Source organism: Gobio gobio (assembly GCF_949357685.1).
Source record: "Gobio gobio genome assembly, chromosome: 2".
Classification (NCBI taxonomy): Eukaryota; Metazoa; Chordata; class Actinopteri; order Cypriniformes; family Gobionidae; genus Gobio; species Gobio gobio.
Window position 1 is genome coordinate 61,292,661 of NC_137098.1, and position 10,684 is coordinate 61,303,344.

The 10,684-nt window shown below is 40.6% G+C and overlaps 1 protein-coding gene across 2 annotated transcripts in view; it reads right to left on the bottom strand.

Annotated features, from left to right (window-relative positions):
• dock11 (dedicator of cytokinesis 11) overlaps positions 1–10,441 on the bottom strand; it is a 136,430-nt gene extending 125,989 nt beyond the window's left edge. The window contains exon 1 of one of the 2 annotated variants that reach the window (XM_079841962.1): positions 10,246–10,441. In XM_079841962.1, coding sequence (XP_079698088.1) covers positions 10,246–10,347 — 102 coding nt within the window. In that variant the 5' untranslated portion in view covers positions 10,348–10,441. The remainder of the gene's footprint in view (positions 1–10,245) is intronic. The other variant, XM_079841961.1, reaches the window with a different exon arrangement.
• Between the last annotated feature and the right edge of the window lie 243 nt (positions 10,442–10,684).

The following is a 10,684-nucleotide window of genomic DNA, read 5'->3' on the forward strand; positions in this document are numbered from 1 at the left end:
GATAAAAATGGGACAAATAATTACATGATAATATAGTCATAATTTAGGTAAATTAATTTAAAAAAAATTACATTTTTGAAATTCAAAAAAGTGATTACTGGTTCAGAATGACTGCTTAAAGGGACAGTTCACCCAAAAATGAAAATTCTGTCATCATTTTCTCACCCTCAAGTTGTTCCAAACATGTACACATTTCTTTGTTATGTTGAACACATAGGAAGATTACTATGGAAGTCAATGGTGCCCCCAAAGAAGCCTGGTTACAAACATTCTTCAAAATATCTTCTTTTGTGTTCAGCAGAACAAAGAAACTCATACAGGTCTGGAACATCATGAGGGCGAGTAAATGATGGCAGAATTTTCATTTTGGGCTGAACTGTCCCTTTAAAGTGCACCAAATAGGCTACTAAAGAGTTCTTTAGAAATAAATAAAATAATCAAATGTAAAATAATATAAAATGTGTTCTGTTGCAAGTTCACATACTTGATCTCATGTTTTCTTATGGTTTATTATTGAGCTGTCAAGTTGTCAACGTAGAAATAATCATTTCATGACGTGTTTTTTTTTTTGGGGGGGGGGGGGGGGGGGTCGGTTTGGGGGGTCGTGAATGGGCGTCCCTTATTTTGCCACACCAAAGGTGGCAACCCTACTTACAAGGCTTTTGAAAAAAAGCTTATCTTGTCTTGTAAATCTCATTGCTCTGTGGATCTGTGAGCATTTGAGGCCCACCATTTGAAAGCATCTTGAAATATTTATATCCAGCGAGTCCTGTGCCGCAAACATACCATAAAACATGGCGAGTTTACACTTAGTACTTTAGCTTTCTGTAGCTTAGCCACAACTGTGCCATATTTAAAGGGATAGTTCACCCTAAAATGAAAATTAGCCCATGATTTACTCACCCTCAAGTCATCCTAGGTGTATATGACTTTCTTCTTTCAGACGAATACAGTCGGAGTTACAGTATAAAAAAAAAAATGTCCTGGCTCTTCCAAGCTTTATAATGGCAGTGAATGTTGCTCTGTTTTTAAAGTCCATAAAAGTGCATCTGTATCCATCATAACTGCTCCACACGGCTCCGGGGTTAATAAAGGCCTTCTGAAGCGCAGCGATACGTTTGTGTAAGGAAAATATCCATATTTAAAACTTCCAGCGGACCGTCTTCTGTCTTCAATTTACGGAAAAAGTGTAGCGCCCGCACCTCTCGCAGTTCAAAATGCTTGCGCTACATCTGACGACATTGCACACCAGTTACGCTCATCAGACGTAGCGCAAGCATTTGGACATTTTTAATATTCGCTGCTTGGTGGCACCTACCTGGGGTCCTAAACTTTCAGCATGTGAATTAACCCCGGCTATTCCACAGTATAAATGGGCACCATATATTTTGCAATATACATGTCAAAGGTTTATGAATTGATATGCAGATAAAATTAACTTTTATTAACAACAGTAATGTGCAAAAAATTATAGGGAAAACTTTAAATATTCTGCTCTTATTAAAAATAGGTTACCATTGTTCTTTTATAGTCTCACACTGAACTGACAGACAGCTTCAGTGATTATTAAAGGAGCTCTTTACTTGGTTTCTGGGTAATTTAGTCACAATTTGAAGAACAGTTGTGTTTTACATGAGACGTTGTGACTTCCTACTTTTGTCCATATATTAAAGCAGCACTAGGTAGTTTTTGCTCTCGGGGTCCCCCTACAGTTGGGAAACAGTATTGTCCTCTACTACTGTCGTAAACTGTCATTCTACATCAGTGGATGCATTGCACGTGCATTTGTTGACATGACAGCTATGATAGCCCTGAACACTGCAGGAGGAGTTCACCTGTCTATGGAGTTCACATGCAGGTGGTCTGCGTCGCGTGTGAAATGTCTTCATCTCAGGTACAGTGGCATTTGTTCAGCACGTCATACGATTATAATTTCATGGGTTTTATTTTTTTCAAACGCCAAATGATCGCGATGCTCACGTTTACAAGCCAGCGTCGTTATAGTAGCCTAGTCTATTGTTTCCAGTTTTACAGAATCTATATGATACTTCAATTCAATGTTTGAGTGGTAGGTAATAACCATATATCGTCAATATTATAATATCAAGCTACCATAGATGAATCTGCAAATGTGAAAAAACGATTTGCATCATAGCTTGAGGCAAGACAAATAAACCAATATCACAGACATGTTTGGTATCCTAAAATATGATTTTGTACGTCTTATCATATGTATTTACTTGCAAGAATGTAGCCCCTCCTCCTTCAGCTCACGCCCGCGAGCAAACGCTGGCCAATGTTGATCCTCGTCCTGCCTTTAATCCCATCACTCTCTCGTTTCCTCTTTTTGCTTTCCTCCGACAAAACCTTTGCTTTCTTATTTTTCTGTGCTGCTTCGGCCATGACTATAACATTCGGCAAACAAATAATAGTTTGGCTCGCACGTCTGAATTTAAGGAAGTGGGGGTGGTGGTGGAAGTGACGTATATGCCGTGAAGCAGTCGAATTTTGTAGTTCTTTTTTTCTCGGGTTACTACCCGAAACCCGAAGTTTAAAAGTACGATTAAAAATGATACAGACCCCGTCAGGCTATGGCAGACGTGTCATTCAACCTATTGTAAGTCGATGTATCATCACAAGAGGTTTCAAAATATATTATAAAGGTTGAAAAGTTACCTAGTGCTGCTTTAGAGACTATAGAGATAATAGTATATTGTAAATGGCTAATAAGTCAATACGTGCTCCTATGCCGCCATCTACTGGTTATAGTGGTAATTCCATGTCTTTTTTAAAAGGTCCCATGGCATGGCATTTTTCTATTATTTTATAATGTTTCCTGAGGTGTACTTATATTGTTAGTATGATTTTTACATCATAAAATATCATAATTTAGAAATAAAAGGCATTTTTTCTATACTGCTGTTTGCCCTGTGGCTGATGCTGCGTTCTATTATTTATCCGTGTCGGAGCTCCGACTAGGAAGACAGACGTTACCTAGCAACACGCACTAACACGCCCCCTTTCCTCGGATTTTGCCGCTCGGAAGTTTGGACAACCGTGAGGACACCGAGCAAGAATTCCGAATCGGAATACAAGATGGCTGCGACCTGTGTGACTTGTAAATATGAATTGTTTTCATTGTTTTTGGACCGATTTAGTTGTTTAAATGTTCATTTGGCAAAGATGTTCAGATATCTCTATGCCTAGTAGACCTTCAACAAACGTTCATTAAAAAGGGTCCTGTACCCGCCTTTTTCAAACTGGCGCAGCGCTGACTCGCGGTAGGTAACGTTAGAAAATGCATGATTTGATTTGATAACGTTAACCTAGATTATTGTTAGCTATTATTAGGCGCATAACCAAGTGTGTGTGCGGAGTGTGGAGCGCGCACTACATGACGAGGCGCCATCCATGTTTTTCTCCGACTCGGACGCGCAAAACATACCAGAACGCTTGAAGTGTGGAAGTGACGTCATATCCGAGGGCCGAGTCGGATCGTTGACCATAATGGAACGCAGCATTAATGCCCTGCTTCAAGAGGCGTGTCTGCTGTGAGACTTCAGTAAAAACGCCCACTGTTGTGATTGGCTGACATCTTTGCATTTGAAATGAGCGGAGGGGGCGTGGTTTAACGAGGTCTATGAGGCACGAGCAGGCACGAGCTGCTGCCAGAGAGACGGATGGACCGGAGTTCACTTCACATCAGTTCTGTCAGTCTCAGTTCAGTGAACTGTTTTAGTTACAGCATATACTTCAGGTTATTAATCTATTTCTAGTCGGAGGGACTGTCACTCATGTCAGAAAGTTAGTAACTTTAGTAAATGATGGATCAGCGCTGACTGGAGACGCGAACCGTTTAGAACGATTCAGTCCGATTTGGTGAACTGATTCGGTTCACTAAAAAGAACCGGTTCAAAAGAAAGATCGCGAACCGGACATCACTAACGTACCAGAGACTGAGCTCAGCGATTGCTAACAAAATTATTTATAGTAACTACTGAGTTATGAGAGCGCTGTCAGTCAGCGCGAGTTTATTGGTTTGTATCTGAGAGTTCTGAATAAACACGAGTCCCAGTCACGCCGAGTCCGTCTTCATCATTATTACCAACTTTGTAACACATGCAAAGTACCATTACAGCTGTCGAGATGAACGAGTTACGAGTAAGTGTTGATAATAGCATTATTTTTAGATGTTCCTATCATATGGAAAGCGTCAGTGACGCGCGTTGAGTACACAGCGCAAACAAAGACACAACAGCAGTAATCGAATGTAATCCAGTTTATTGTGGGGATAGCTGGCTAGCCTAGCCGGATACCCTCACGCTTACCCCCCTTCTGCTTAATCTCACGCCGCGTTTGGTGCCTCCGCTGTGGGCCAGATGCAGTACTGGGGGTCGGGGATGTTGGAGGCCGACCGGACAGTGCAGCCCGAGCCTCGGCGTGTGTGAGGTTTATCTCTAAAGAGAACCGATAGACGCGACGAGGACGTACAAAAACACTGACTCACAAGATAGAAAACACGAAAACACCGTTCTGTCGGGAGAGAGAGAAGCCGCAGTGTGTGCACGAATAATAAATAATTAGCTACACATAAGAAATCACTGATCACAGATCAGAAGGAACTGAAAAAAGACTTCTGTTTTCATTTGTACATCCAAACACTGAGAAACTGCCAGCGTTCACTCGTTCACAAGCAATGCTGCAATGATCTCTCGAGCGTTTGCATGGGCGTGCCAGATTCTCTGGGCGGAGGAAAGGGAGGTAACCATTCCTGCTTGGACGTCAAACCAGGAGACTTCAGGATTGGCTCGTCTGGCCTGTCATTTTCTCAAAGGCAGAGAGAGACAGCCAGAACTCGGGTTTACACCGATCAACATTTCTATCCACTTGGGGACAATATTCAGGCTAGGGGAACTCATATTAATGTTGAAAAACCTCATAAAATGAAAATTTCATGCCATGGGACCTTTAAATAAAAGTACTTGTTTGCCACGTGGTCTACACAACAAACAAAAAAACATTCAGACTATTTCTTCCACAATACCCCTTTAAACTTTTAGTTTTACAAAACATCACATTAAAAATAACATTAAAATTGGATAATATTTAGAACTTTGAAGTGCTGGAAAAAGTGTGACCCTTAAGTGCCTGAATTTCAATCTCAAAAGGTTGTACGAACCCTGAGACGAATGATGACAACAACATTAAATCTATGTGGTGTTACTACAGGTAAACTACACATTCGAGTTATTGGATAAAATCGATTTATCGCCCGGCCCTACTTGAGGGTGAGTAAATCAAGGGCTAATTTTCATTTTTGGGTGAACTAACCCTTTAAAGAAGGGCTTGTCAATAGATTACAAATTTTAATCGTGATTAATAGCCCCCTTTTGTACAATTAATCGCATACTTATCATGAAATTAAGCATACATTATTTATCTTGTTTAACATGTTTCATCAACATTTGTTATACCCAGCAAAGTAAACTATCAGATTCTCACAAAACTGTATTTTTCTGCAAGCTTTTTTCAAAAGCTGTCTTTTCAAAAAGGATACATGGAGACTCCAAAATGGCACTTAATAAACAAATGATATAAGGAGTCCATACATCTCATAAATGTATGCACACGAAAGCACACACACACAAAACATTACAGAACAAAACTTTTCAGAATTCAGCATGTGTAAAGTGCAACAGCAAAGAGCTTCTTTAGGGCTTGTTTAGACGTTATGGGTCAGATTTACTAACAGCTTGCGCCAGTGCAAGCCCTCTTTAGGCATTAATAACATACTGTCAGGATTTACTACAGACACGCAGTGAAAAAATTTGCGCTGAAAAAGCGTGGACAGTGTTATTTTTGCAACCTTATTGCATATGGATTTGTAGATGTTTCCCTTTCAGACGGAAATGAATCAACCAACCTTAATTTACTAAATTTTGTGCTAGTCAGTTTACTGGTGTCGGTGGATCATCGAGAGTCCACATACACGGTTTAGTTGCGCATCAATAATAACAGACATACAGACTCACATGTGCTTACTGTACGACTCCTGTACGTCACAGCAATCATCATTACCTTGACTGCAATTGACTTATCGGTAAGCCCAGCCCCCCTTAGTTACTGTTGCTAACTCGGACAAACAAACGGAGTTGCTAACTCAAACCCTTATCCCAAGATGTTTTTGGACACAGAATGTAGCATACCCTCTCCGATTGATGGCCAAACTTTACTAATGGTTTATGAAGTTTATTACGTCGTTTTTCACAGCATTAGAAGTGCGCATTAACGTCTCATTCACAAACTCTCTCTCCGTTACACACAGACCGTATGCCTTTTCGGGGGTGCTAATAAACTGTAAACTTTGTATCTGCAAAACAACTCTGATAAACTGCTAACGTTAGCTCTCCCTTTCACTGCCCGATCAAAATAGGAGTCCCCCCTTAGTAAGACAGATAAATGCAGACCTTAAACATGTCTAAACTAACAGAAATATAAAAATTTTTTACAAAAACAAATACAAATCTGTGACATGTAGACCTTCGTTTATGTGTTTTTGACCAACACTGTTAACGTAACATGACGTGAGAACAGTTAGTTATTTCGGTTTGTATGTTAGCAGGGACTCACTAACTTTAATCGTAACATAACAAGAGTATGACGACCATAAAATCCTCTCAGGATACCTGGAGTCAGTGTTACAGTACCCCAGACACATCGTTTTGCCATTTTTGTAGCATAAACACTATTAAACCGATGAGAGCTTCGGATTTTCCAATGTTTCTCTATGGCGCTGACACCTAAAGATGTCAGAGTTCCGGTCGCCGCGCAACTGATACTCAACTGCCATTGGCTCATCTGCGTTCAAGGGGAGGGGCTTACCAGGGCAGCACGATTGATCGAAATTTTATTTGGCAAAGGCTGCGATTTTTTAATGCGCAGCTTGTCAGTGAAGCACGGCTCTGTGATCAGCAGTACTGCTGGTCCATCTGAAGGCCAGGGGTTGCTCTTGTGCAGAAACTCCCAAGTAGGGGCCCTAAATGCAATCCCCACTAATCAAAAATTTACTATAGCAAGACGCTGGTTTGCTTTATCCAGCCGAGAAACGTAGCTTGTGGCGTTACAGCAGTGGGATGTTCTCTTTACATCAGCGCCGTTAAGGATTTTGAATTAATTGCATGCGTGAACGCGTTAACATTGACAGCCCTAATTTAAAAACAATATGAATTGCTGTTTGCTGAAATGGTGCCTAAATATGATTTGGCTATTTTTAGTTATAAATGGAAAGCTATTTCAGAGGAAGAGAAAGTTATGACAATATACTTAGATTATAAAGACAAATAATTTTTTTTTTGCGTTGAAATAATATTCACCATTTCATTTACAATAAAAAAAAAACATGAATGTGCATTTATAAAGTAAATGGGGTCAGTTTTGGCTTTAAGGAGTTTAATATCGGTCTATAGCGTGCCATATCTGTGTTTTTTGTAGGCCAAAACCAATATGCAAATGAGTTTGCATTTTAGCGCTTCCATCGTCCTGAAGTCAATGGGTTTTTTGAATGGGTTTTAGGTCAAATGCTTGAAATAAGGTCTGTGGTGAACATACACCACAAATGAAAAAATGTCAAAGGAAAAATGCCTATTGGCTTTTTTGTCAAGGCAATTAACCCTTCGCTGCAAGTTTGATTGACAGGCGATCTGACCAATCACATCGCCGAATCTGCCGTTCTGTCCGACAAAGCAGTCAGGAGAGTTAGTAGATTAACGTTGGTGGACTTGAACTTGGAAAAACGGTGTGTACTGATGTCTTTCCGCGGTTGAAACAACATTTCTTTTAGTGTTCATTCATGTTTATTTCGTGCTTATCAATGAACTAGAAGGAAGAGATGATCGGTTCACGAGCAGCACGAGGCGCTACAGCGATCACGACACATTAAAGAGCCACAAAACGCTATTTATTGTTTAAATTTCTTTAAAAAAAAAGACAATTTCAAAGTTTAGACTTTGTTTCATATCTAAAGTAACTTGCTCTGTCCTATCTGTCGGCGTGTTGTCAGTGTCCTCTTTGCTCCGCGATGTATTTTCTCTACGTGAGAACGTGTGTGTGGTGTGAGAGCGCCATGGCTTGTCGGACATAGCAACAGTAACTAAAGGGGGCGGGTCTTTGAGAACGGTCAATTAGGGTGACGCAAATGTCACTCTATATGGTAGTGTACTTCAAAGTGTTCATAAAATTCACTTTTAGATAATCTACACATTTCAAATGTATGTTTTCACACCAAAAAGGCACAATACATAAGATTTTTGGATTAAAATATCCAAAAACCACTAGAACAATGCTATCCCAAATGTTTCCAAGAATGTTTAAATCCAGAGAAATAAGCAATTTTACCCAGGAAACGGACTGTGTCCGTGCGTCGCCTATCAATGACATCATACCCGCATTACCCTGGATTTTTCTATTTTGTAGAAAAAGGAAACACCAAAGATGCTTTAATATATTATGTGTTTTATTAGAAAGGTGAGCAACTGTTTGGATACATTAATCGACAGAAAACGAATCACTGTTATACATCTCAACGCAGTTAGTGTTATTGTTTAAATCTCGTTTTCTTGATTTACCGCGAGTACCATGTTTTAAAATGCCTAATATCGATCTGGCTCACTGCAGTGTGCAACAAGTGTCTCATAGCAGCAGCGGAGCGAACAAACACAGTAGCATTATAACAGCTTTCAACACACTCAAATGTATGCAATATGATAAACAGCGCTGTATTACCCCACATACACATGAGCAGAAGAAGCGGAAGCGCTCGTCTGCGGCAGAATAAAAGCTCCACGAAATAAAGGCAAAAAATTACATATTGTGTCTTTAATGACTCATCCTGCACTACGCAGAATTTTGTCCAATCAAATTCTTCCTTTAATATCAATGTCCCACCCCCTTATACCACCTGAAACTGAGTAGCAAGTAGAAAATCATGGTCATGGCGAAGACATAACCTATTCCCTATTTGAGAAAAGAAGGGAAGAAATAAGGAAACTTCCGATGAGAAATAAAACTGCACTCGTTTATCAATTCCCTTGGGTTTTTAAGTGCAACAATGAAAGAGCTCACTTCTGGTATCATCATTTTGGTCAAATTTGTGCAAATGCAGTGCGCGAAAGAGGCGCAAAAAAAGGAAAGATGAGACAAATACTGTATTCAGCAGCACATGCAGAGGAAACACAGCTGAGCAGCCGGAGGGTATTCTCAAGGGAAACACAACATCTCTGCAATCTCCATAGACTGCCATTTGTTGTCTGTCTCCCTGGAAACTACAATCAAACTGACAATCATGACATTATAGGCCTATACTCAAACAACTCTTGAGGAAAATCTCAGTCTCATGACATGTCTGGATGAGAATATCATTGCTGAGCATAGCTACTAATGCCAATAATGAATGCTGCAACAATCTATATCCATTTAAGACACATAACAATACGTTATCTGCCTCTGATAATTCATTTCTCAATGGTCCAATAAAGGCAAAGATAGCATGGGCTCTGTTCTTGGACTGGTGCATGAGCACATGTCTCTTTACACAAAGGCATAAGGATGCTCCATGTGGTTCCAGTAAAAAGAAACAGCCAGGATCACCTAAATACCAGCCTTTTTTCGTGGACTAGATCCCTGATTTTTTTATTTAAACCAATGCATATCTCAGTATTGAAATGCAACTGCCGTCTATATGATGTGTAAGGCAGATGTTGGAGCTGTGCTGCGGTAATTGGCCTGAAGGCACTAGACGTTATGCCTCAGCAGTCTGGCACGTGCTTCAATAATAATTACAAACGCCTCTTGAAAAAACGACAATAGGCAATACCTGACAGCTTATATGCATATACAAGGTCAAATAATAACCCAACACTGTTATACAGGCTAGTGAGCTGCCTACCTAGACAGCATGCTCAAACCTGGGATGTCAAAAACGCCGCCTACATAGGTAGCTCACTAACGTGTTGAGACACAGCCCACAGAGAGAGAGAGAGAGAGAGAGAGAGAGAGAGAGAGAGAGAGAGAGAGAGAGAGAGAGAGAGAGAGAGAGAGAGAGAGAGAGAGAGAGAGAGAGAGAGAGAGAGAGAGAGAGAGAGAGAGAGAGAGAGAGAGAGAGAGAGAGAGAGAGAGAGAGAGAGAGAGAGAGAGAGAGAGAGAGAGAGAGAGAGAGAGAGAGAGAGAGACGGCTCTTGAGTTACTAACCACAGCAATGGACGTCCTCACCGCCTCCGACACACTTTGTCTGAGCTCCGCAGCCGTCCCAGGTTTGCTCAACCTTTTTGTGAATTTCCGTACTTCGGACATGTTTTTTTTTCCTTTAGTTTGACTGTAATTCCATCACCGTCTTCATAGCGGAAAGCGACATCCCGGCACGCCAATCTGAGCGTCTGACAGAGGTGCGGATGCAGGCGGGGCGGGGCCTCATGGACCAGCGTTAGCTCCGCCCCCCACGAGGGGTTGCCTGATATTAGGCAATCCCCTGGTTTGGAAATATTTTTTTTTTACATATTTGTATTTTATACTTAGAAAGATTATAGGTTATATTTGGAAGGTTTTTATATTTTAATCGCAATATAAATAATGAGGTAAATAAATGTCTCTCCAAAGAAATAGTGTGGGGGGAAAAATTAAAGGGATATTC